At 40.3% G+C, this 27,783-nt stretch overlaps 1 protein-coding gene across 3 annotated transcripts in view; it reads left to right on the forward strand.

Annotated features, from left to right (window-relative positions):
• The window catches only part of APOOL (apolipoprotein O like), a 133,589-nt gene that overhangs the window by 75,029 nt on the left and 30,777 nt on the right, over positions 1-27,783 (forward strand). For all 3 annotated transcript variants that reach the window (XM_055337927.1, XM_055337929.1, XM_055337928.1), the window contains one exon: positions 14,955-15,046. In XM_055337927.1, the coding sequence (XP_055193902.1) occupies positions 14,955-15,046 (92 nt within the window). The remainder of the gene's footprint in view (positions 1-14,954; positions 15,047-27,783) is intronic.

The following is a 27,783-nucleotide window of genomic DNA, read 5'->3' on the forward strand; positions in this document are numbered from 1 at the left end:
CAATTTCCTCCCTGGTTATTGGCCTGTTCAGGTTTTCTATTTCTTCCTGCTCCAGTTTTGGTAGTTTGTGGCTTTCCAGGAATGCGTCCATTTCTTCTAGATTGCCTAATTTATTGGCGTAGAGCTGTTCATAATATGTTTTTAAAATCGTTTGTATTTCCTTGGTGTTGGTAGTGATCTCTCCTTTCTCATTCATGATTTTATTAATTTGAGTCTTCTCTCTCTTCTTTTTAATAAGGTTGGCTAATGGTTTATCTATCTTATTAATTCTTTCAAAGAACCAACTCCTGGTTCTATTGATCTGTTCCACAGTTCTTCTGGTCTCAATTTCGTTGAGTTCTGCTCGAATTTTAATTAACTCTCTTCTTCTGCTGGGCGTCGGGTCGATTTGCTGCTTCTTCTCTAGCTCCTTTATGTGTAAGGTTAGCTTTTGTATTTGAGTTCTTTCCAGTTTTTGAATGGATGCTTGTATTGCGATGTATTTCCCCCTCAGGACTGCTTTTGCTGCATCCCAAAGATTTTGAACAGTTGTATCTTCATTCTCATTAGTTTCCATGAATCGTTTTAATTCTTCCTTAATTTCCTGGTTGACCCTTTTATCTTTTAGCAGGATGGTCCTTAACCTCCACGTGTTTGAGGTCCTTCCAAACTTCTTCTTGTGATTGAGTTCTAATTTCAAGGCGTTATGGTCTGAGAATATGCAGGGGATGATCCCAATCTTTTGGTATCTGTTCAGACCTGATTTGTGACCCAGTATATGGTCTATTCTGGAGAAAGTTCCATGTGCACTTGAGAAGAATGTGTATTCAGTTGAGTTTGGATGTAAAGTTCTGTAGATATCTGTGAAATCTATCTGGTCCAGTGTATCATTTAAAGCTCTCGTTTCTTTGGAGATGTTGTGCTTAGAAGACCTATCGAGGGTAGAAAGAGCTAGATTGAAGTCACCAAGTATAAGTGTATTATTATCTAAGTATTTCTTCACTTTCGTTAATAATTCGTTTAAGTATTTGGCAGCTCCCACATTCCGGGCATATATATTGAGGATTGTTAAGTCCTCTTGCTGGATAGATCTTTTAAGTATGATATAGTGTCCCTCTTCGTCTCTCACTACAGTCTTCGGGGTAAATTTTAGTTTATCTGATATAAGGATGGCTACCCCTGCTTTCTTTTGAGAACCATTTGAATGGTAAATGGTTCTCCAGCCTTTTATTTTCAGGTTGTAGGTGTCCTTCTGTCTAAAATGAGCCTCTTGTAGACAGCAAATAGATGGGTCCTGCTTTTTTATCCAGTCTGAAACCCTGCGCCTTTTGATGGGGTCATTAAGCCCGTTCACGTCAGAGTTACTATTGACAGATAATGAGTTTAGTGTCATCATGATATCTATTTAGTCCTTGTTTTTGTGGATTGTTCCACTGAACTTCTTCTTAAAGGGGAATTTTAAGAGTCCCCCTTAAAATTTCTTGCAGAGCTGGTTTGGAGGTCACATATTCTTTCAGTTCCTGCCTGTCTTGGAAGCTCTTTATCTCTCCTTCCATTTTGAATGAGAGCCTTGCTGGATAAAGTATTCTTGGTTGCATGTTCTTCTCATTTAGGACCCTGAATATATCCTGCCAGCCCTTTCTGGCCTGCCACGTCTCTGTGGAGAGGTCTGCTGTTACCCTAATATTCCTCCCCATGAAAGTCAGGGACTTCTTGTCTCTTGCTGCTTTAAGGATCTTCTCTTTATCTTTGGAATTTGCAAGCTTTACTATTAGATGTCGAGGTGTTGAACGGTTTTTATTGATTTTAGGGGGGGGGAATCTCTCTATTTCCTGGATCTGAATGCTGTTTCCCTTCCCAGATTGGGAAAGTTTTCAGCTAGGATTTGTTCAAATACATATTCTGGCCCTCTGTCCCTTTCGGTGCCCTCGGGAAACCCAATTAAACGTAGGTTTTTCTTCCTTAGGCCGTCATTTATTTCCCTTAATCTGTCTTCATGGTCCCTTAATTGTCTGTCTCTTTTTTCCTCAGTTTCCCTCTTTGCCATTAACTTGTCTTCTATGTCACTCACTCGTTCTTCCACCTCGTTAACCCTCGTCGTTAGGACTTCTAGTTTGGATTGCATCTCATTCAATTGATTTTTAATTTCTGCCTGATTGGATCTAAATTCTGCAGTCATGAAGTCTCGTGAGTCCTTAATGCTTTTTTCTAGAGCCACCAGTAGCTGTATAATAGTGCTTCTGAATTGGCTTTCTGACATTGAATTGTAATCCAGATTTTGTAACTCTGTGGGAGAGAGGGCTGTTTCTGATTCTTTCTTTTGAGGTGAGGTTTTCCTTCTAGTTATTTTGCTCAGTGCAGAGTGGCCAAAAACAAGTTGTATTGGGAAAAGGAGAGAAAGAGAGAGAAGGAAAGAAAAGAGAAAGAGAAAAAAGAAAAAGAAGGAAAAAAAGGAAAAAAAAGTAGAAAAAGAAATAAAGGTGAAAAAACAGGGGGGTGGGGGAAGCAATCAGAAATCAAAAAGAAAAGAAAAAAGAAAAAAAAAACAAAAAGCACGGGGGAGTATCTTCTGATTCTGTAGACTTTAAGTCCCTTGATTTGCCCTGGAACTGGTCCATCTAGCTGGTCTTCTGGGGGAGGGGCCTTTTGTGCTGATTTTCAGTTGTTAGCACTTGGGGGAGCTGCTCTGCCCCTGCCTGCTGCAGGGCTCCAGGTGGGGGTTGTTTACACCATGAGGCCCCAGGAGAAACAGCCACAGTGGCTGTGGCAGCTCTGGAAGCCTGGAGTCAGCCCCCGCAGGAACTACGGGGCTCTCCGTCCGGTCCTCAGGGCCTGGAGGCTCCGGGGCGGGGCCGCTGATGTGCTCAGCTCGGGGCAGGAGCGTCCCTGCTGTCCTGGGCCCTCCCGGCCTCTGCCTGTCTCGGGGGAGGCCGGATCCTGGGCTGTGTCCTGGCGCCCTGTGCTCCGGGGCCTGCGCTGTGGGATTCGCGCTCCCGGTCGCGCAGCCGCCCCTCTGTGGAGCCGCTCTAGCCCCTCCGAGGTGCTCCCGGCCGCGCAGCCCCCTCCGCACAGAGCCTCTTCCTCTACCCGAGCCGCCGCCGCCGAGCTGCCCCCTCCGCGCTGAGCCTCTTCCTCTGCGGGAGCCGCCGCCGCCACTGAGCTGCTCCCGGAGCCGCGCAGCCCCCTCCGTGGAGCCGCCGTCCGAGCCCCTCCGAACTGCTCCCGGCCGCGCAGCCCCCTCAACATGGAGCCTCTTCCTCTGCCCGAGCCACCGCCGCCGAGCTGCTCCCGGAGCCGCGCAGCCCCCGCCGCGGAGCCGCTGCCCGAGCCCCTCCGAGCTGCTCAGGGTCCCGCCGTGCGCGCTGCAGCCCTTAGGGAGCTCGGCGCACTCTCCTGCGCGCGCAGGTGTCTGTTAGTGTCCCCGGGAGCCTGAGGGCATCCCCGCCCTCCTGGGTCCTGCTCTAACTCCCTGCGAGCCCCTTTCCGCCGGGAAGGTTGGTGCAGCTCCTGCTTCTCCGGGACGGGGCTCTCCTGTCCTGGGGACACTCGCCCCGGCCTCAGCCCGGCTCCTCGCGGGCCCCCCCCCCTCGGAGGCCTTTTGTTTCTTTATTTCTTTTTCCCCGTCTTCCTACCTTGATAGAAGCGCGAACTCTTCTCACTGTAGCGTTCCAGCTGGTCTCTCTTTAAGTCTCAGGCCGAATTCGTAGATTTTCAGGATGATTTGAAGGTTATCTAGGTAATTTTTTGGGGACAGGTGATTTGGGGACCCTACTCTTCCGCCATCTTGCCCCTCCTCTTTCTTAATTGAATCTTAATTGACCATATAGTTGTAGGTTCATTTCAATTCATTTCCATTAATCTGGGTATCTATTGTTTTGCCTATACTGTGTTGATCACTACAGCTCTATAACTGGACATCCAGAATTGTGAGGTATCAAGCTTTGCTTTTCTTTTTTGGCTGCTTTGGAAATTTTAAGATGTTTTAAAAGTTCTAGCCCTGTGAAAAATGTTGGCATTTTGATAGAGATTGCATTAAATGTGTAGATTGTTTTAGGTAGTATAGACATGTTAACAATATTTGTTCATTCAGTCCATGAGCATGGAATGTCTATTTCCTTCTGTCATCTTTAGTTTCTTTCATCACTGTTTCATAGTTTTCAGAGTAAAGGTCTTTCACATCTTTGAATAGATTTATTCTTAGGTATCTTATTTATTTTATTTTTAAGATTTAAATTCAATTAATTAACATATAGTAATCTTGTTAGTTTCAGAGGTAGAGTTCAGTGATTCATCAGTCTTATACAATAGCCAGTGCTCATTACATCACATGCCCTCCTTAGTGTCCATCACCCAATTAACACATTCCCCACCCCTTCCCTTCCAGCAACCTTAAGTTTGTTTCCTATGATTAAGAGTCTTTAATGATTTCTCTCCTCTGATTTTGTCATTTTCTTTTCCCCTCCTTTCTCCTATGATCATCTGTTTCATTTCTTAAATTCCACAAAGGAGTGAGATTACACAATAATTGTCTTTCTCTGATAGACTTATTTTGCTTAGGATAATACCGTCTAGTTCCATCCATGTTATTGAAAATGGCAAGATTTCATTTTTTTATGCCTGAGTAGTAAGTATTCCACTGTGTGTGTGTGTGTGTGTGTGTGTGTACACACACACACACACACACACATATATATGACATTTTCTTTTTCCATTCATTTGTTGGTGGACATCTGAACATAATTTGACTATTGGCGACATTGCGGCTATGAACATTGGGGTGCAGGTGCCCCTTTGGATCACTACATTTGTATCTTTGGGATACCTAGCAGTTCAATTGCTAGATCATAGGGTAGCTCTATTTTTACCTTTTTGAGGAACTTCCATAGTGTTTTCCAGAGTGGTTATACCAGCTTGCATTCCTGACTTGTTAATTTTAGGCATTCTGACTGGTGCAAGGTGGTATCTCATTGTGGTTTTGATTTCTATTTCCCTGCTGCTGTGTGATGTTGAACATTTTTTCATGATGACATAATACTATATGTGGAAAACCCCAAAGACTTCACATCAAAATTGCTAGAACTCAAACAGGAATTCAGCAAAGTGGCAGGATATAAAATGAATGCATAGGAATCAGTTGCATTTCTCTACACTAAAAATGAGACAGAAGAAAGAGAAATTAAGGAGTCAATCTTATTCACAGTTGCAACAAAAACCATAAGATATCTAGGAATGAACATAAACAAAGAGGCAAAGGATCTGTACTCAGAAAAGTATAGAACATCATGAAAGAAATTGAAGAAGACACAAAGAAATGGAAAAACGTTCCATACTCATGAAATGGAAGAAAAATATTGTTAAAATGTCTATGCTACCTTGAGCAATCTATACATTCAATGCAATCCCTATGAAAATACCACCAACATTTTTTTTAATTTTTATTTATTTATGATAAAACAGAGAGGGGGGGCAGAGACATAGGCAGAGGGCAAAGCAGGCTCCATGCACATGCACCGGGAGCCCGATGTGGGATTCGATCCCGGGTCTCCAGGATCGCGCCCTGGGCCAAAGGCAGGTGCTAAACCGCTGCGCCACCCAGGGATCCCACCACCAACATTTTTAACAGAGCTGGAACAAATCATTCTAAAATTTGTATGGAATCAGAAAAGACCCTATTCAGGGTCTTTGAAAAAGAAAACCAAAGCTGGTGGCATCACAATTCCAGACTTCAGGCTCTATTACAAAGCTGTAATCATGAAGACAGTATAGTAGTGGCACAAAAACAGACACATCAAACAGTAGAACAGAATAGAGGGCCCAGAAATGGACCTTCAACTCTATGGTCAACTAATCTTTGACAAGGGTGGAAAGAATATCCAATGGAAAAAAGACAAGTCTTCAGCAAATGATGTGGGGAAAATTGAACAACCACATGTAGAAGAATGAAACTGGACCACTTTCTTACACCAGAACAAAAGTAAATTCAAAATAGTAAAAGACCTAAATGTGAGACAGGAATCACATCAAAATCCTGCAAGAGAGCACAGGCAGCAACCTCTTGCTAGACACATCTCCAAAGGCAAGGGAAACAACAAAAGTGAACTATTAGAACATCATCAGGATAAAAAGCTTTGCACAACAAAGAATACAGTTAACAAAATCTAAAGATGGCCAACAGAATGGGAGAAGAGTTTTGCAAATGTCTTATAGATAAAGTCCTAGTATCCAAAATCTATAAAGAACTTATCACATTCAACACCAAAGAACAAATAATCCAATCATGAAATGGCCAGAAAACATGAACAGACATTTCTCCAAAGAAGACATAACAAATGGCCAAGAGACACATGAAAACATACTCCTAGGTATTTTATTGTCTTTGGTGCAATTGTAAATAGGATTTGTTCCTTAATTGCTCTCTCTGCTTCATCATTATTCGTGCAGATGCACAGATTTATGTACATTGATTTTGTACGTGTGACTTTACTAAATTTGTCTATCTGTTCTAGAAGTTTTTTGGGGGTGTCTTTCAGGTTTTATATATATATATTACTATGTCATCTGCAAATAATGAAAGTTTTACTTCTTCCTTTCTGATTTAGATGTCTTTTATTTCTTTTTGTTGTCTTATTGGTGTGACTAAGACTTCTAGTACAATGTTTAATAATAGTGGTGAGAATTGACATCACTGTCTTATTTCTGACCATAGAAGAAAAGCTCAAAGTTACTGCCATTTAGGATGCTATTAGCTATGTTTTTTTTTTTTTATATGTGGCCAAGGTGATGCTGCTCTCACAAAATGCATTTGTAAGTTTCCCTTTCATTTCTCTTTTTTTGGAATAGTTTGAGAAGAATTGGTATTAACTCTTCTTAAATGTTTGGTAGAATTTGTCCATGAAGTCATCTGGCCCTGGACTTTTATTTGTTGTAAATTTTTTGATTATTGATTAAATTTCTTTACAGGTTATTGGTCTTTTCAAGTTTTCTATTTCTTTTTGTTTCAGTAGTTTATATGTTTCATAAGTAGTTTATTGGTTTCCGGGAATTTATCCATTTCTTCCAGGTTGTCCAATCCATTGGCATATAGGGCTTCATAATATTCTCTTACAATTTTTTGTAGTTCTGTGGTTTGGTTGTTATTTCATTTATGATTTTATTTATTTGGGTCCTTACCCTTTTTCATAAGTCTGGCTAGAAGTTTATCAGTTTTATTATTTTCTCATAGAATCAGCTCCTGGTTTCATTGATCTGTTCTATTGTGTTTTTAGTTTCAGTATTATTTATTTTTGCTCTAATCTTATTTTCTTCCTTCTGCTGATATTAGGTGTTGTTCTTTTTTTTTATAAATTAATTTTTATTGGTGTTCAATTTACCAACATACAGAATAACACCCAGTGCTCATCCCGTCAAGTGTCCCCCTCCGTGCCCGTCACCCATTCACCCCCACCCCCCGCCCTCCTCCCCTTCCACCACCCCTAGTTCATTTCCCAGAGTTAGAAGTCTTTATGTTCTGTGTCCCTTTCTGATATCTCCCACACATTTCTTTTTCTTGCTCCTTCCTTGTGTAAGATTAGGTTGTTTATCTGAGATTTTTTCTTGCTTCTTGAGGTAAGCCTGTATTGCTATATACTTCCCTCTTATGACTGCTTTTTCTGTATCTCAAAGGTTTAGTGTTTTCATTTTCATCGTTTCCATATATTTTTTAATTTCTTTGTTAATTTCCTTGTTGGTCCATTCATTGTTTAGCAGCACGTTGGTCAACTTCCACGTATTTGTGGTTGTTCCACATTTTTTCTTTTGGTTGATTTCTAGTTTTTTTTTAAGATTTTATTTATTTATTCGAGAGAGAGAGAGAGAGAGAGGCAGAGACACAGGCAGAGGGAGAAGCAGGCTCCATGCAGGGAGCCCGCCGTGGGACTCGATCCAGGGCCTCCAGGATCACACCCTGGGCTGAAGGTGGCGCTAAACCGCTGAGCCACCCCGGCTGCCTGACTTCTAGTTTCATAGTGTTACTGTCCAGTGTGTCATTCAAAGCCATTGTATCCTTGTTGTTTTTCTTTCTTTCTTTCTTTCTTTCTTTCTTTCTTTCTTTCTTTCTTTCTTTTCTTTTCTTTTCTTTTCTTTTTAGGCTTTTTTTTATTTTATTCATGAGACACAGAGGGAGAGGCAGAGGGCAGAGACACAGGCAGAGGGAGAAGCAAGCCCCTCGCAGGGAGCCCAATGCGGGACTCAATCCCTGGACTTGGATCATGCCCTTAGCGGAAGGGAGACACTCAACCGCTGAGCCAACCAGGCATCCCTGTTTTTCTCCTTCGTTGGGATCTGTCCATTGATGTAAATTGAGTGTTAATATCCCCCAATGTTATTGTGTTATTGTCATTTCCTTTATATTTGTTACTGTTTTATATACTTCTGTACTCCCATGTTGGGTACATAAATATTTGTGACTGTTATCTTCTTGTTAGATTGTCCCCTTTATTATTATATATAGTGACATTCTTTGTCTCTTCTTACTGTCTTTGTTTTAAAGTTTTTTGTCAGATAGTAATATTGCTACTCTGGTTTTCTTTTGGCATCCATTTGCATGAAAAATGTTTCTCCATGTGCTCATTTTCAATCTGCAAGTGTCTTTAGGTTTAAAATGAATCCGTTGTAGGCAGCATATAGAAGGGTCTTCTTTTTTAATCCATTCTGTCACCCTGTACATCTTGATTGGAGTATTTATTCCATTTTCATTCAAAGTAATTATTGATAGATACATATTTATTGCCATTTTATTACTTGTTTTGCCATTGTTTGGAAATGTTTTTCTGATCCCTTCTTGTTTTTGTCACTTTTGGTTTCTCTCCTTTCCACTCAGGGTCCCCCTTAATATTTCTTGTAGGGCTGGTTTAGTGGTCAGGAACTCTTAGTTTTTGTTTGTCTTGGAATGTCTTTATCTCTCCTATTCTGAGTAATAGCATTGCTGTATAGAGTATTCTTGGCTGCATATTTTTCCCATTTAGCACTTTGAATATGTTATGCCACTCCCTTCTGGCTTGCACAGTTGGGAAATCTCCACCTAGCCTTATGGGTTTTCCCTTGTGGGTTAAGGGCTTATTTTCTCTTGCTGCTTTCAAGTTTATCTTCTTTATCACTATATTTTGCAAATTTAATTGAAATATGTCTTTGGTGTGAGCCTGTTTCTGTTAATTTTGATGGGAGTTCTCTCTTCCTCCTGCATCTAATGTCTGTTTCCTTTCCCAGATTTAGGGATGTTTTCAGCTATTATTTCTTCAACTAAATTTTCTGCCCCCTTTTCTTTCTCTTCATTTTCTGGAACTTATATAATACGAATATTATTACATTTGATGGATTCACAACCCTTAGTCTATTCTTGTGTTCCATAATTCTTTTTTCTATTTTGTTCAGTTTCATTAATTTCCATTACTTTGTCTTGTAGGTAACTAATTTGTTCCTGTACTTCTTCTAGCTTGTTGATCATTATATTAAATTTGTTTCTGATCTTGTTTATTGCACTCTTCATCTCTGATTATTTGTTAACTGTTTTATCTCTCTGATAAGGGTATTACCTATGTCTTCTTTTCTCAAGCCCAGTGAGTATCCTTATGATTGTTGCTTTAAATTCCATATCAAGCCTTTTACTTGTATCTGTTTTGCTTAGTTCTCTGCCATGGCCCTATCTTGTTCTTGATTTTGTTCTTCCTCCATTGTTGCATTTTGTCTGTGTCTCTACTTTTTTCTGTTTTCGAAAAGCTGGTTATGAGGCACCTGGGTGGCTCTGTCAGTTAAGTGTTGGACTCTTGATTTCAGCTCAGGTCATGATGTCAGCTCCGTGCTCAATGGGGAGTCTGTTTTGGATTCTCTCTCTCCCTTTCCCTTTGCCCTTTCCCCCTTTCATGTTTTCTCTCTGTCTCTCTGTCTCTTTAATAAATAAATAAATATTTAATAAAAAGAAAAGCTAGTCATTCTCCTGCTCCTGAAAGTAATGACCTTTTGAGGAAGAGGTCATGTAGGTCCCAGGGCTTGGCCCTTCAGGGTGTGTCTCCAGCATATGCTGCATATACTCTGCTCTTGTGTTTTGACTGCTCTATACTTTAGGCCAGCCGTGTGCAGTGGCTCTCTTTGGCTGATCTGGGAAATTTTGGTCCCTGGCCTGAATACAGCAAATTTAAATTAGGTGTGCTCTGGTACGGTTGTGAAATGAGACCTGTCACCACCTCCCAACAGAACTGAGGCCCTGTAGAACTCAGTTGGTAGATGTGGTATGGTTAGGGGTTTGTGCTGGTCTTCTGGGGGAGGGTCCCACTATGGTGGGACTGAGGCAGGCATATCTGGGAAGGGCAGCCTTACCAGTGTGCAGCGGGTAGGGCTTGATGTATATAAGTTAGACAAGAGGGTTGGTGCTGCACTACTTCCTACCAGTAGCTGTGTGTTTATGCCAAAAGGCAGAGAATGGAAATGTTGCTGGCCAGCTCCTTTGTTCCTAGAGAGGTATCTTTGAATGTTGCCTCTCAGGGATGCACTCCAAGAAGTGGGAATAATCTCCCCACTGTATATCCCAGGGCCTCTTCAGATCACTGTTTTCATACTTTCTGCCCCCTGGGTTGTTTGCCTGCCTTCTCCCCAGGAGCAGGGCAGTGCCCTCCAAACTCTATCCCAGCCAAGCCTGCTGATCTTTAAATCTCGAGATTTTAAACCCTACTTGTTTAAAGAACTCACAAAATTCAGACTGTTCTCATTCTCCAAGCAATTTGCTTTGGGGAAACCTTCTTGTCTGTTTCCCTTAGTGTTCCTCTCCATCTCACCCTTCTCTAGACCACAGTTCCCTCTTCTCTGCAGCAGCTGGGATCCATTTCTCCCCTAAACCATATCCCCACAATTTCTACTTTCTTTGATGTGGCCTTTTCTTTCTCTTTAATTGTGGTGGTTGCTCTGCCAGTCTTCAGGTTGATTTCTGGGGTATTTAGAATGATTCAATAGTTATCTATTTGTATTCGTGTGATAAGGTGAACCTAGGGGCTTCCTACTCTGCCACCATCTTCCTCTGCTCCTTTAAAAAAAAATTTCAGTGGTGTCTGGGTTGCTCAGTTGGTTAAGCATCTGGCTTTGGATCAGGACATGATCCTGGGGTCCTGGGATTGAGCCCTGAGTTGGGCTCCCTGCTCAGGAGGGAGTCTGCTGCTTCTTCTCCATCTGCCCCTCCCCACTGCTAGTCCTCTCTCTCAAAAAAATAAATAAATAAAAAGATTTTCAGAGTCTCTAGATATAAAAAATGGCCTTGGGAACTTTATGTTAATGTTAAAATGTATGCTAACCCCTCAAACTTGTTTTCTCTGCATTCTCATGACCATACATATTCTGGGGGCTATATTAAGGATTTGAGACAGACATGCTGGTATCAGAAAAATACTTTTTTTTTAAAAGAATATTTTATTTATTTATACAGAGAGAGAGAGAGAGAGGCAGAGACACAGGCAGAGAGAGAAGCAGGCTCCATGCTGGGAGCCCGATGTGGGACTCAATCCCTAGTCTCCAGGACCACACCCCGGGCTGCAGGCAGCGCCAAACCTCTGCGCCACTGGGGCTGCCCAGAAAAATACTTTATACTGTCATCATCTCATCCTGACCAAGGTTGCTAGAATTGACATCAGCCACCACGGAATGGAGTTTGCAGAAGTCGACAACTTACTACTTTCATTCAACATGAGGCTTGATATGCTTGATTTCTTTTTTTTTTCTTCTTTTTACCCTGTATAGATACTAACTTTGTTATTTCTTCACACTCTACCACTTTTGTAGAGGGTCCCCAAAACCACTCATGGGTTTGATGGTTAAGTAGGAAAACTTAAAAGACTCAACCTATAGTCATAGGTCTTATTACAGTGAAGGATTGCAAAGTAAAATAAGCAAAGGGAAAAGGCAAATGGGGCAAAGCCTATAAGAGACTAGTACAAACCTCTACTTCTAAGAATCCCCTCCCAGTGGAGTCATATAAGATGTACTTAATCCCTCCAGTAATGAATTGTGACAGTACATGTGAGGTGTTGTCAGCCAAGGAAGCTCATTAGAGACTGAGCAGTCAAAGTTATTACTAACGGCTGATCACATAAACATTGTCTCTCTAGCATGTTCAGAATTCCAGACTGGAAGGAAAGCAGTTGTTCATCATAAACCATATTATTTCATCAAACAGTTTAAGCACAGTACATCACTCATCATTCAGAGAATGTTTTTTGTCATTGTAGGGAACTCTTTATCAGTGAATTCCCCAGATGCCAGCCAAGAGCCAGCCTTGCAAGCAGGCCTTTCTAACAATGGTAGTCTCAAGAAACTATGTGAATTCTTTTCTGCACACTGTTAAATAACTGTTTTTTCATAAGTACATGGCGAATGTCATATTTTCCCATTTTCCACCTCTGAGTATGGAAATTCTTCTCAGTAGGCATTACTGCCTCTCCTCCTCACTAAAGCCCTTACTAAGCTGGTACAGTTCTCTGGTCAGTAGCCGTTTTTGGTCATCTTCCATTCATCTTCTGTCCACAACTCAGTTGCCAATCATTGTCCCCAAACTAAATTACATGTGTTTCAAAGTCACAGCTCTGAACCAGTCTGGAGTGTAATATCAGATACCTTATGGTTTGTTTGTCCAGCTTTAGTCCTTATAATATCAACTCAAGTATACCAAATCAGGTACAAAACATTCTAACTCTAGCCCATATATTTCATCTCTAACAACCTATAGCTAATATTAATGGCTGTTGATATCCCATTTTTAATTCTAACACCGTGAGCAACTTTTACTTGGGTATATATTATAAGCTACTTATTAGGGAAAAAATTGAAAAACAAGATCGCTCTATGTAGCATATAAGACTCAAGGAAGAACATACTACTATATTCTCAGTAAGAAAGTCATAATCCGCTTGGAAAAGAATATGTTTCTTAGGTCATCCACATTGTCTCTAAGTGTCAGAGCTAGAATAATCTAGCCCATTGTTTTTCAAATTTAGATCTCAACCTATTATTAGGTAATAAAATAAACATAGTGAATCTCAGAGGACATTTTATTAAAAAAATAAAATAGAGGAAAACAGCAAATATCAGTGTTCTGTACTTAATATGGGTAAATATTGTGAAACTATTGTTTCCGTAGAGTGTGTGTATATCTGTGTAAGATAGATCATAAGTCATAATGTAAAATTTATTCTCTAATATGAGTTACGGTCAAAAAATGTTTGAAAGCTGATGATTTAGTCTAACCCCATTAGCTATATATAGAGGTCCAGAGAATGTGATTTCATAGCACTTAACTTGTTAGGGGCTGTGTCTAAAGTCCTTTCCTACTTATGGGAGTAGGGCTATTGAATCCAAATGAAATGTATATTTTGTTTGACTTGCCCTTTATATCAAGTAAAGAGAAGATGAATGTAAGCTATTTTTTAATATTTAAATGACACATCAGCCAAAAAATGCCACTTTCCAAGGTTAGGAGCAGCACAATTAGGGGAATTTGCCTGAGTCAAGGAAACTTGCATTAAGAGATGTTAAGTCAGTAAAATCAAGAATCAAACTATGATACTAGAATAGTGAGAAGGACCTGAGTAAAGGAATAACTTAAGACATGTTTTTTTCTAACTTATAGTATACCATAACAGATCTAAACCCTCTTTCACAGTACCATGCAAACCAGTCTAAAACCAAAGGAAAGCTAAATTAGAGGTTGAAGCAGCCTACCTACTCCTCCGTACCAAGCTCTGTCTTGTAGACATGAATGTAGGTCTCCTTTCAAATAGGTAAACCAGATACAGAAATAGCTTTTGTTTTTATCTTTTTATCTTTCATTAATATTGCCTGCAAACATTGCCAGTTATTTTTTACCTTAACCCATACTGATTAAAAAATATCCTTACTACTGTACCAAATAGGCTGTTCCTTTTTTTTTTGGCCGTTCCATTTTTTAAAGTAACGGTTAGAAGAGCTGTTTTAGAGAAAAAAAGATCTTACCCCAATTAGAAGACCCATCATCTACATATACAGCTCATATTTACGGAGTCTAAGCATTCAGGCATTTAAGATACATATTATTTTGAACTAGTGGTTTGTTGTCACTAAGCTATGGCTATATGAAGTTCCTAGTGAGATTGTATTTGGAAGATTTTTTAAGGGATTTTGCTGTAAAAAACAAAATGTTTGGGGGTGCCTGGGTGGCTCAATTGGTTAAGCATCTGACTCTTGATTTTGGCCCAGGTCACGATCTTAGGTTGTGGGATTGAGCCCTGCACAAGGAGGTGGAAGTCTGCTTCTCTCTTCCCTCTGCCCCTCCTCCTACTCTCTCTCTCTAAAATAAATACATCTGTAAGAAGTTTGAAAGTGTCTCTTAGATGCTTAGTTTATATACTTTTGGAAATGAATACATTATCTAATGTTACCTGCAATTGTTTAATTGCTACATCTAGTATTTTAAATCAGTGACATGAAGGAGTTATATATCTTTTAAAGTCCTTAGCTGATTAGTTGGATTTTTCATGTTCCTAAAGACTTAATCAAAACAGGGTATGTAAAGAGAGTCCATTTTGCTATAACATGGTATCACAAGTATGGTAGTTGATCAGTTCTTTGTTATCATGCTCTATTAGATACTTGAAACAATGTGGTTACAATTTTGAGTTTCTTAGGACATGAAAAAAAATAACTAGTTTTAAAAAAAGAAAATCATCAACCCCTTTTGTGTAGCTAATTATCAATTTTAAATTGAGAATACTTTTCTAAAATTGGACATGACCTCTAAGAGGTATTAATTGAATAGTGATCCTTAAGGATATTTTAGCGACTACATTGATTAGTATTATTATCTAAAGAATAAATTGACATAGGGTAATGACTTGAAAGGGAACAAAGAGAACATTAAAGTTATAAAAACATCAAGTCTGTGCTAGCATCTGTTTGGAGTTTAATAGCTTATTTGAATTTCATAGGTTCTAGGTTTAAGAAAATTGCTTATCCACTGGGACTGGCCACTTTAGGAGCAGCTGTTTGCTACCCAGTCCAGTCAGTAATAATTGCAAAGGTAAGATCCTTTTAAGTGATAGGTACATTTCAGTATTTGTTTAAACTCTTAGTGTGACAATATTTAAATGTCCTACGTATCTGCAGCATTTAATTTTCAGAGAATTATGGTTACTATCACCTATTATTTTGGCAAAATCACACTTCATTTCAGCATGATAAATGCCATTCTTAATTACATGAGCATTACAAATAGAATAAATTTGTTAAAATATAATTCAACAATATAAATGCCTTTTTGAGGATTCAATTCAGAGAGATTGATATAGAATTTATGGGGAGAAATACCACTCCATTGTTGAGCTATGTGAAATTAAAATTTTAATTAACAGAAAATTATACCTACTGGCTGCTGTCAGTTCATCAGATTAATATAAAGATCAGCAAATTGGGGGATCCCTGGGTGGCGCAGCGGTTTGGCGCCTGCCTTTGGCCCAGGGCGCGATCCTGGAGACCCGGGATCGAGTCCCACGTCGGGCTCCCGGTGCATGGAGCCTGTTTCTCCCTTGCCTGTGTCTCTGCCTCTCTCTCTCTCTCTCTCTCTCTCTCTCTCTCTCTCTGTGACTATCATAAATAAATAAAAAATTAAAAAAAATCAGCAAATTGGGGATCCCTGGGTGGCTTAGCAGTATAGCGCCTGCCTTCGGCCCAGGGCACAATCCTAGAGTCCTGGGATCCAGTCCCATGTCGGGTTTCTGCATGGAGCCTGCAGAATCTCCCTCTGCCTGTGTCTCTGCCTCTCCCTCTATCTCTCTCCCCTTCTCTCTCTCTCTCTCTCTCTCTCTCATGAATAAATAAATAAAATCTTTAAAAAATAAGATCAGCAAATCGGTAAATAACAGAGGCTTCTGAAGTTAAAACAAAAAAAACATACAAATTCAGTTTTGATAACACCTAGAACTAAGTAACATTTTCCATGAGTCCATATAATGGCTGTTTTGTCATTTTCTAGTGAGCTTATCTACAAATTCAAACATTCTCCTAATTATTTAAACAGAGTGTGCCAGTATTTTAGTTTTGATACATATTCAGATTGAGAAGCAGAGCTTTTAGTGATGCAGTATTTTCTTCCGTTCCTTCTTTTCTTAATTACCAACATTTAATGATTCCCCCTCACACTTGAAACGGTATGTAGTGTTACCAGAAGGGCTTTCTGTAGTTGTATTCTCATTACTACATCTCTTTAATTATTGATGTAGATAAAACTACCTATTCAATATTTTAAGAATGACAAGGATATAGTGATCTAAGTAGTTTATAATGTGATCACGCTATACAAGTTTATAGCAAAGACAGCATTATTCGTTAAATCTAGTTGAGACACTTGATCCAAAATGATACACTTGTTTTTATAAATATGTCCTGAGAATTTATATAAGAAGTAGACCCTTAAATTCATAACATATTCATGCTGAAGGAAACTTTTGAGCTTATTGCATTCAACTTCCTCATTTACCGATAAGAAAACTATGGCCCAGAGAAGTTTCAAAATGACTGATTTGTCCAGGTTTCTGTTCAGTTTCAGGTGTCGTACCTCCCTGTCCATTTTTCTTCTCAGTGCATAATGCTGCCATTGAGTCTTTTTGTTTGTTTATTTAGAATAAGGCCTTATTTTTTTAAAAGATTTTATTTATTTATTCATGAGAGACACACAGAGAGAGACGGGCAGAGACACAGGCAGAGAGAGAAGCAGGCTCCATGGAGGGAGCCCAATGTGGGACTCCATCCCGGGTCTCCAGGATCACACCCTGGGCGGAAAGCAGACACTAAACTGCTGAGGCACCCAGGAATCCCAGGCCTTAATGTTTTTAAATAAAGTTAGTAACTACTCATCCTTAAGTAATTTAAGCATTATAGAAAAGTCTAGAAAAAAAACAGGTAACCACCTGGAATTCTTTCATCCAGAAAAATAAGTGTTAACATTTGCTAGAATATTGTCTAGATATTTCTCTATTCATATATAGACATAGATAGATGTATAAGTAGGCAGATATAGTTTCATAACAGTGTAATATTAAAATCTTAATTCTAAAAATATTAAACTTAATTTTACTCTGATGAGCATTGGGTGTTATGCTATATGTTGGCAAATTGAACACCAATAAAAAATTTTAAAAACTTAATTTTACTCTAATAGAAGGAAAATAAAAACAAGAGAATTCCTGAACTTCAAATAAAAATTTCTGTGATAGGGCAGCCTGAGTGGCTCAGCGATTTAGCACCACCTTAAGCCCAGGGTCTGATCCTGGAGACCTGGGATTGAGTCCCATGTTGGGCTCCCTGCCTGAAGCCTTCTTCTCCCTCTGCCTGTGTCTCTGCCTCTCTCTCTCTCTCTCTCTCTCTCTCTCTCTCTCTCTCTCTTTCTCCCTGTTACTCATGAATAAACAAATAAAATATTTTAAAAAATTCTGTGATAAAAAAGATATTAAAATGATTTCCTAAAAGTTCTTCTAATGTTAAATACTGATTATTACTGAAATTCCTAGAGTTTAGACCCTTTTTTCCTTTGACTGGCATATAATAATGTCATGTGTAATATCTGCTGGATTCTAATATATATATATATATATATATATATATATATATATATATATATATATATATAATGGATTCTTAACCTGAGATCCATGATAGACTTGAGAGAGAAGGGTGACTCCCCTCCCTGAAACTATGAAAAATTTTAGGTATACAATAGAAATCTTCTAACTTGATATTGTTGGGACCAGTAGTTAACAATTCATTTAAAATGTTAAAGTGGGAAGTTTTAAAAAATCATAAATATGGACCTTAAATTTTTTATTTCAAATTAATAACATAATTGTGTGTCCATTTTTCTCTCTTTTGAAGTAGGTATTTTCTATGAGTATGGATCTCCTAGTTGAAGATCCATGGCATCTTTTCTTATAGGTACTCATATCTGTAATTTGTCTTCTACTGTTTTCAGTTTAGATTTATTTAAAATAGAATCAACACCTAAAAACATTTTAAAAATAATATGAGTGCAGAATCCTCTTAAATTTTTATTAATTCTGCCAGCCTCTAACGGTTGACTTGCCCAACTGTAATTTGACAGCAGTTTTAAATAATTTGGTAATTCATTTTTTAGTCTTTACAAAACATTTAACTTAATTTTCCTCTGGACAGCAATTCCCTTCACACTCACATTTCATCCTAGTTTGTTACATTTAAATTTTTAATTATACTAAAAATGGCTTAGAGACTTAGAAATAAATACAACTGATTCTTTGTAAGTGTACAAATCACTTGTGAGAGGGGGCAAGATGGCGGAAGAGTAGGATCTCCAAGTCACCTGTCCCGAGCAAATTACCTAGATAACCTTCAAATCATCCTGATAACCTATGAATTCGGCCTGAGATTTAAAGAAAGAACAGCTGGAATGCTACAGTGAGAAGAGTTCGTGCTTCTATCAAGGTAGGAAGACGGGGGGAAAAAGAATTAAGGAAACAAAAGGCATCCAAGGGGGAGGGGCCCTGCGAGGAGCCGGGCCAAGGCCAGGGCGAGTGCCCCTAGGACAGGAGAGCCCCGTCCCGGAGAAGCAGGAGCTGCACCAACCTTCCCGGGCGGAAAGGGGCTCGCAGGGAGTTAGAGCAGGACCCCAGGAGGGGCGGGGATGCCCTCAGGCTCCCAGGGACACTAATAGACGACCTGCAACCTGGGGAGAGAGCACCACACCCCTAGGTGGAGCTCCCTAAAGGGCTGCAGCCGGAGCCCGGCTGGACCCGGGAGCAGCTTGGAGGCGGCTGGGGCAGAAGCTCCGCGCGGAAGGGGCTGCGCGGCCCGGGAGCACGATTCCAACAGTACAGGCCTGGGAACACAGGGCACCGGGGACACAGCCCAAGATCCGGCGCTCCCCCCGGGACAGGCAGAAGCCAGAAGAGCACAGGACAGCAAGGACACTCCTGCCGCTAGGCGGCCCCGAGCTGAGCAGATCAGCGGCCCCGTGCCCTGGAGCATCCAGGCCCCTGAGACTGAGAGCTCCTTAGTTACTGCAGGAGCTGAATCCAGGGCTCCAGACCTGGCCGGCACTGTTGTTGTTCCTCCTGGGGCCTCACAGTATGAACAACCCCCAAGAGCCTCACAGTGGCCTCACCGGATAAACAGCTGTAACATCTTTCACTGAGCCCTGCAAAAGGCAGGAAGCTGAGCAGCTCCCCCAAGTGCTAACACCTGAAAATCAGCACAGCAGGCCCCTCCCACAGAAGACCAGCTAGACAGACAGAGGAAAAACAAATTATTGACCAAGCACCACTGGAAAGTACCAGGAGAAGTCGAGGGATTTACAGTATACAGAATCAGAGGATACTCCCCCTTGTTTTTTGTTTTTTGATTTCTGTTTGCTTCCCCAGCCTTTTTTTCTTTTTCTTTTCTTCTCTTTTTTTCCCTCTTTTTATTCTTTTATTTTCTTTTTTCCTTTTTCTGTTCTTCTTTCTCTTCTTTTTCCCCTTTTTCCAATACAACGTGTTTTTGGCCACTCTGCACTGAGAAAAATGACTAGAAGGAAAACCTCACCTCAAAAGAAAGAATCAGAAACAGCCCTCTCTCCCACAGAGTTACAAAATTAGGATTACAATTCAATGTCAGAGGGCCAATTCAGAAGTACTATTATAAAGCTACTGGTGGCTCTAGAAAAAAGCATAAAGGACTCAAGAGACTTCATGACTGCAGAATTTAGATCTAATCAGGCAGAAATTAAAAATCAATTGAATGAGATGCAATCCAAACTAGAAGTCCTAACGACGAGGGTTAATGAGGTGGAAGAACGAGTGAGTGACATAGAAGACAAGTTGATGGCAAAGAGGGAAACTGAGGAAAAAAGAGACAAACAATTAAAAGATCATGAGCATAGACTAAGGGAAATAAGTGACAGCCTCAGGAAGAAAAATCTACGTTTAATTGGGGTTCCCAAGGGCACCGAAAGGGACAGAGGTCCAGAATAAGTATTTGAACAAATCATAGCTGAAAACGTTCCTAATCTGGGAAGGGAAACAGGCATTCAGATCCAGGAACTAGAGAGATCTCCTAAAATCAATAAAAACCGCTCAACACGTTGACATTTAATAGTGAAGCTTGCAAATTCCAAAGATACAGAGAAGATCCTTAAAGCAGCAAGAGATAAGAAATCTCTAACTTTTATGGGGAGGAGTATTAGGGCAACAGTAGACCTACCCACAGAGACCTGGCAGGCCAGAAAGGGCTGGCAGGATATATTCAGGGTCCTAAATGAGAAGAAAATGCAGCCAAGAATACTTTATCCAGCAAGGCTTTCATTCAGAATAGAAGGAGAGATAAAGACCTTCCAAGATAGGCAGGAACTGAAAGAATATGTGAACACCAAACCAGTTCTGCAAGAAATTTTAAGGGGGACTCTTAAAATTTCTCTTTAAGAAGAAGTCCAATGGAACAGTCCAAAAAAACAGGACTGAATAGGTATCATGATGACACTAAACTCATATATTTCAATAGTAACTCTGAATGTGAATGGGCTTAATCACCCCATCAAAAGACGCAGGGTTTCAGACTGGATAAAAAAGCAGGACCCATCTATTTGCTGTCTACAAGAGACTCATTTTAGACAGAAGGACACCTACAGCCTGAAAATAAAAGGTTGGAGAACCAATTACCATTCAAATGGTCCTCAAAAGAAAGCAGGGGTAGCCATCCTTATATCAGATAAACTAAAATTTACCCCAAAGACTGAAGTGAGAGATGAAGAGGTACTCTATATCATACTTAAAGGATCTATCCAGGAAGAGGACTTAACAATCATCAATATTTATGCCCCGAATGTGGGAGCTGCCAAATATATCAATCAATTAATAACCAAAGTTAAGACATACTTAGATAATAATACACTTATACTTGGTGACTTCAGTCTAGCACTTTCTACACTCGATAGGTCTTCCAAGCACAAATCTCCAAAGAAACAAGAGCTTTAAATGATACACTGCATCAGATGGATTTCACAGATATTTACAGAACTTTACATCCAAACGCAACTGAATACACATTCTTCTCAAGCGCACATGGAACTTTCTCCAGAATACACCACATACTGGGTCACAAATAAGGTCTGAACAGATACCAAAAGTTTGGGTCGTCCCCTGCATATTCTCAGACCATAATGCCTTGAAATTAGAACTAAATCACAAGAACAAGTTTGAAAGGATTTCAAACATGTGGAGTTTAAAGAACATCCTGCTAAAAGATGAAAAGGTTAACCAGGAAATTAGGGAAGAATTAAAAAGATTCATGGAAACTAATGAGAATGAAGATACAACTATTCAAAATCTTTGGGATACACCAAAAGCAGTCCTGAGGGGGATGTACATCGCAATACAAGCATCCATCCAACAACTGGAAGAAACTCAAATACAAAAGCTAACCTTACACCTAAAGGAGCTGGAGAGAAAACAGCAAATAGATCCTACACCCAGCAGAAGAAGAGAGTTAATAAATATTTGAGCAGAACTCAACGCAATCGAGACCAGAAGAACTGTGGAACAGATCAACAGAACCAGGAGTTGGTTCCTTGAAAGAATTAATAAGATAGATAAACCATTAGCCAGCCTTATTAAAAAGAAGAGAGAGAAGACTCAAATTAATAAAATCATGAATGAGAAAGGAGAGATCACCACCAACACCAAGGAAATACAAGCGATATTAAAAACATATTATGAACAGCTATACGCCAATAAATTAGGCAATCTAGAAGAAATGGACGCATTTCTGGAAAACCACAAACTACCAAAACTGGAACTGGAAGAGATAGAAAGCTTGAACAGGCCAATAACCATGGAGGAAATTGAAGCAGTCATCAAAAACCTCCCAAGACACAAAAGTCCAGGGCCAGATGGCTTCCCAGGGGAATTCTATCAAATGTTTAAAGAAGAAACCATACCTATTCTACTAGAGCTGTTTGGAAAGATAGAAAGAGATGGAGTACTTCCAAACTCGTTCTATGAGGCCAGCATCACCTTAATTACAAAACCAGACAAAGACCTCACCAAAAAGAATTATAGACCAATATCCCTGATGAACATGGATTCAAAAATTCTCAACAAGATACTAGCCAATAAGATCCAACAATACATTAAATAAGATTATTCACCAAGACCAAGTGGGATTTATCCCCGGAATGCAAGGCTGGTTCAACACTCATAAAACAATCAATGTGATTCATCATATCAGGAAGAGAAAAAACAAGAACCATGTGATCCTCTCAATAGATGCAGAGAAAGCATTTGACAAAATACAGCATCCATTCCTGATCAAAACTCGTCAGAGTGTAGGGATAGAGGGAACATTCCTCAACATCTTAAAAGCCATCTACGAAAAGCCCACAGCAACTATAATTCTCAATGGGGAAGCACTGGGAGCCTTTCCCCTAAGATCAGGAACAAGACAAGGATGTCTGCTCTCACCACTGCTATTCAACTTAGTACTACAAGCCCTAGTCTCAGCAATCAGACAACAAAAAGACATTAAAGGCATTCAAATTGGCAAAGAAGAAGTCAAACTCACCCTCTTCACCTATGACATGATACTCTACATAAAAAACCCTAAAGACTCCACCCCAAGATTGCTAGAACTCATACAGCAATTTGGCAGTGTGGCAGGATACAAAATCAATGCCCGGAAGTCAGTGGCATTCCTATACACTAACAATGAGACTGAAGAAAGAGAAATTAAGGAGTCAATCCCATTTACAATTGCGTGCAAAAGCATAAGATACTTAGGAATAAACCAAACCAAAGAGGTAAAGGATCTATCCCCTAAAAAGTATAGAACACTTCTGAAAGAAATTGAGGAAGACACAAAGAGATGGAAAAATATTCCATGCTCATGGATTGGCAGAATTAATATAGTGAAAATTTCAATATTACCCGGGGCAATTTACACGTTTAATGCAATCCCTATCAAAATACCATCGACTTTCTTCAGAGAATTGGAACAAATCATCTTAAGATTTGTGTGGAATCAGAAAAGGCCCTGAATAGCCAGGGGCATTTTAAAAAAAGAAAACCATATATAGCGGCATCACAATGCCAGATTTCAGGTTGTACTACAAAGCTGTGGTCATCAAGACAGTGTGGTACTGGCACAAAAACAGACACATTGATCAATGGAAAAGAATAGAGAATCCAGAAGTGGACCCTGAACTTTATGGTCAACTAATATTTGATAAAGGAGGAAAGACTATCCACTGGAAAAAAGACAGTCTGTTCAATAAATGGTGCTGGGAAAATTGGACATCCACATGCAGAAGAATGAAACTAGACCACTCTCTTGCACCATAGAGAAAGATCAACTCAAAATGGATGAAAGATCTTAATGTGAGACAAGATTCCATCAGAATCCTAGAGGAGAACACAGGCAACACCCTTTTTGAACTCGGCCACAGTAACTTCTTGCAAGATTCATCCATGAAGGCAAGAGAAACAAAAGCAAAAATGAACTATTGGGACTTCATCAAGATAAGAAGCTTTTGCACAGCAAAAGATACAGTCAACAAAACTCAAATACAACCTACAGAATGGGAGAAGATATTTGCAAATGACGTATCAGATAAGGCCTAGTATCCAAGATCTATAAAGAACTTATTAAACTCAACAGCAAAGAAACAAACAATCCAATCCTGAAATGGGCAAAAGACATGAACAGAAATTTCACAGAGGAAGACATAGACATGGCCAAAAAGCACATGAGTTAATGCTCCACATCACTGGCCATCAGGGAAATACAAATCAAAACCACAATGAGATAGGACCTCACACCAGTGAGAATGGGGAAAATTAACAAAGCAGGAAACCACAAATTTAGGAGAGGGTGTGGAGAAAGGGGAACTGTCTTGCACTGTTGGTGGGTTTGGGAACTGGTGCAGCCACTCTGGAAAACTGTGTGGAGTTTCCTCAAAGAGTTAAATATAGATCTGCCCTACGCCCCAGCAATTGCAGTGCTGGGGTTTTACCCCAAAGATACAGATGCAATGAAACGCCGGACACCTGCACTCCAATGTTTATAGCAGCAATGTCCACAATAGCCAAAGTGTGGAAGGAGCCTCTGTGTCCATCGAAAGATTTATGGATAAAGAATATATGGTATATGTATACAATGGAATATTACTCAGCCTTTAGAAACGACAAATATCCACTATTTGCTTCGAGGTGGATGGTACTGGAGTGTATTATGCGGAGTGAAATAAGTCAGTCGTGGAAAGACAAACATATGGTCTCATTCATTTGGGGAATGTAAAAAATAGTGAAAGGGAATAAAGAGGAAGGGAGAAAAAATGAGTGAAAATATCAGAAAGGGAGATGGAACATGAAAAACTCATAACTCTGGGAAACGAACAGGGTTGGTGGAAGGGGAGGTGGGCGGGGGGGTGGGGGTGACTGGGTGACGGGCACTGAGGGGGCACTTGACGGGATGAGCACTGGGTGTTATTCTATATGTTAGCAAATTGAATACCAATAAAAAATGAATTTATTAAAAATTTAAAAAAGTCACTTGTGAAAGACAGTACTTGAACATATTTGAGACTGCCTACTATTGATTAATATTCAACATTCTGTGAACATCATTTATTATACATTTTTAAGACCTCTTTAGCTAATCAGACTAATCTCTTAAAAGGCTATCAGATGAGACCTCTTCTATATGAGTATTTTTCTAATGGAAAGGGTCCACACCTTTCAGGATATCCATCTACCATGTATTGGTAACTATTGTAGCGTAGACAATAAAATAGACCAAAAAAAAAAAAAAAAAAGAAACCAGAGAATGTCCAAAAACAAATATAGTGAGTATGTCTTTATATACATTGTGGGGTAGGAAGAAGTTATGGTAAAGATGGCATATCAGATCAGCGTGTAAAAAAAGGATGGATTAGTTATTCCAGATACATGTTGCAATAATTGGTTTTTTGGAAAAAAAAATCTTAGACCTTTACCAAATATCATGCAAATTAAATTCCAGATGGACTAAAGATCTAATCATAAAATATAATGCTATGAAAATATTAGAAGAGAAGTATTTCCATAATGTTGATATAGGAAAAGCCTTCTGAAGTAAAACACAATCCAGAAGCCATCAATGAAAATAATCATGTATTTTCCTACATCAAAATAAATACATTTCTTCTGATCACAATATAACATATACAATGTTAATGGATAAATAAAAAACTGAGAAAACTATTTGCAACCTTTATAACAAGGGACTAAATAATGGCCTACATATATTATGAGCTGCTATAAATTGATAGGAAAAAGATAAATACCCTCCAAGAAAATGTAGAAAGTAAACAAATAAGCCCACAAAGTAAGAAACATAAATGGCCTAATATGTGAAAGATGTTTATCATCAATCAAATAAATGCAAATTTAAAAGATCATTTAGATATTGGCTTTTAGCCTTTCAATTTGATAAAAACTTAAAAGACTCATAATAATACTGCTTCTGATAAATGGGGTAGGAAAACATTTTTGGTGGGAGTATAGATTACTATAGTGAATCACTGACTTTATGGAGGCAATGTGGCAATATTATCAAAAATCAAAATGTATATAATCTTTAATCCAGATATTTCACATCCAGGAATTTGTACCAAAGAAACATCACAGAGATGTATGGCCCCAGTTGTATATGTAAGAAGGCTAATCACAGCATGCTTATAATTGCCCAAAAAAGGGAAACATCCCATATTTCCCAAAATAGGGGATTTATTAAACCAACTGTGGCATACCCATTGTAAAATACTAACTATGCAGCTATCATAAAAGAAGGAGATTAACAGGTATATAAACTGATATGGAAACATCTCTAACAAATATTTAAGCTTTAAAAATATCAAATCTCAATATGTATAGTGTGATCCCATTTGTGTTTTTAAAAAGGAAAAACCTGGGAGGAGGGGCAAGATGGCGGAAGAGCAGGGTCCCCGAGTCACCTGTCCCCACCAAATTACCTAGATAACCTTCAAACCATCCTGAAAATCTACAAATTCGGCCTGAGATGTAAAGAGAGACCAGCTGGAACGCTACAGTGAGCAGAGTTCGCGCTTCCATCAAGGTAGGAAGACGGGGAAAAAGAAATAAAGAAACAAAAGGCCTCCGAGGGGGAGGGGCCCCGCGAGGAGCCGGGCTGAGGCCGGGGCGAGTGTCCCCAGGACAGGAGAGCCCCGTCCGGGAGAAGCAGGAGCTGCACCAACCTTCCCGGGCGGGCGGAAAGGGGCTCGCAGGGAGTTGGAGCAGGACCCAGGAGGGCGGGGATGCCCTCGGGCTCCCAGGGACACTAACAGACACCTGCGCCCCGGGAGAGTGCGCCGAGCTCCCTAAGGGCTGCAGCGCGCACGGCGGGGCCGGAGCAGCTCGGAGGGGCTCGGGCGGCGGCTCCTTGGAGGGAGCTGCAGGGCGGGAGCGCGAATCCAACAGCGCAGGCCCCGGAGCACAGGGCGCCGGGACACAGCCCAGGATCCGGCCTCCCCCGGGACAGGCAGAGGCCGGGAGGGCCCAGGACAGCAAGGACGCTCCTGCCCCGAGCTGAGCAGATCAGCGGCCCCGCCTCGGAGCCTCCAGGCCCTGCAGACGGAGAGCCGAGAGCCCCGAGCCCCGTAGTTCCTGCGGAGGCTGAATCCAGGCTTCCAGAGTTGCCATAGCAACTGCGACTGTTCCTCCTGGGGCCCCACGGGGTAAACAACCCCCGCTGAGCCCGGCAGCAGGCAGGGGCAGAGCAGCTCCCCCAAGTGCTAACACCTGAAAATCAAGGCAACAGGCCCCTCCCCCAGAAGACCAGCTAGACGGACCAGTGATACTCCCCCGTGTTCCAATACAACTTGTTTTTGGCCACTCTGCACTGAGCAAAATGACTAGAAGGAAAACCTCACTTCAAAAGAAAGAATCAGAAACAGCCCTCTTTCCCACAGAGTTACAAAATCTGGATTACACTTCAATGTCAGAAAGCCAATTCAGAAGCACCATTATACAGCTACTGGTGGCTCTAGAAAAAAGCATTAAGGCCTCACGAGACTTCATGACTGCAGAATTTAGATCCAATCAGGCAGAAATTAAAAATCAATTGAATGAGATGCAATCCAAACTAGAAGTCCTAACGACGAGGGTTAACGAGGTGGAAGAACGAGTGAGTGACATAGAAGACAAGTTAAAGAGGGAAACTGAGGAAAAAAGAGATAAACAATTAAAGAACCATGAAGACAGATTAAGGGAAATAAATGACACTCTAAGGAAGAAAAACCTACGTTTAATTGGGGTTCCCGAGGGCGCCGAAAGGGACAGAGGGCCAGAATATGTATTTGAACAAATCCTAGCTGAAAACTTTCCCAATCTGGGAAGGGAAACAGGCATTCAGATCCGGGAAATAGAGAGATCCCCCCTAAAATCAATAAAAACCGTTCAACACCTCGACATCTAATAGTGAAGCTTGCAAATTCCAAAGATAAAGAGAAGATCCTTAAAGCAGCAAGAGACAAGAAGTCCCTGACTTTCATGGGGAGGAATATTAGGGTAACAGCAGACCTCTCCACAGAGACGTAGCAGGCCAGAAAGGGCTGGCAGGATATATTCAGGGTCCTAAATGAGAAGAACATGCAACCAAGAATACTTTATCCAGCAAGGCTCTCATTCAAAATGGAAGGAGAGATAAAGAGCTTCCAAGACAGGCAGGAACTGAAAGAATATGTGACCTCCAAACCAGCTCTGC

The sequence above is a fragment of the Nyctereutes procyonoides genome, unplaced genomic scaffold, assembly GCF_905146905.1.
Source record: "Nyctereutes procyonoides isolate TBG_1078 unplaced genomic scaffold, NYPRO_anot_genome, whole genome shotgun sequence".
Taxonomy (NCBI): Eukaryota; Metazoa; Chordata; class Mammalia; order Carnivora; family Canidae; genus Nyctereutes; species Nyctereutes procyonoides.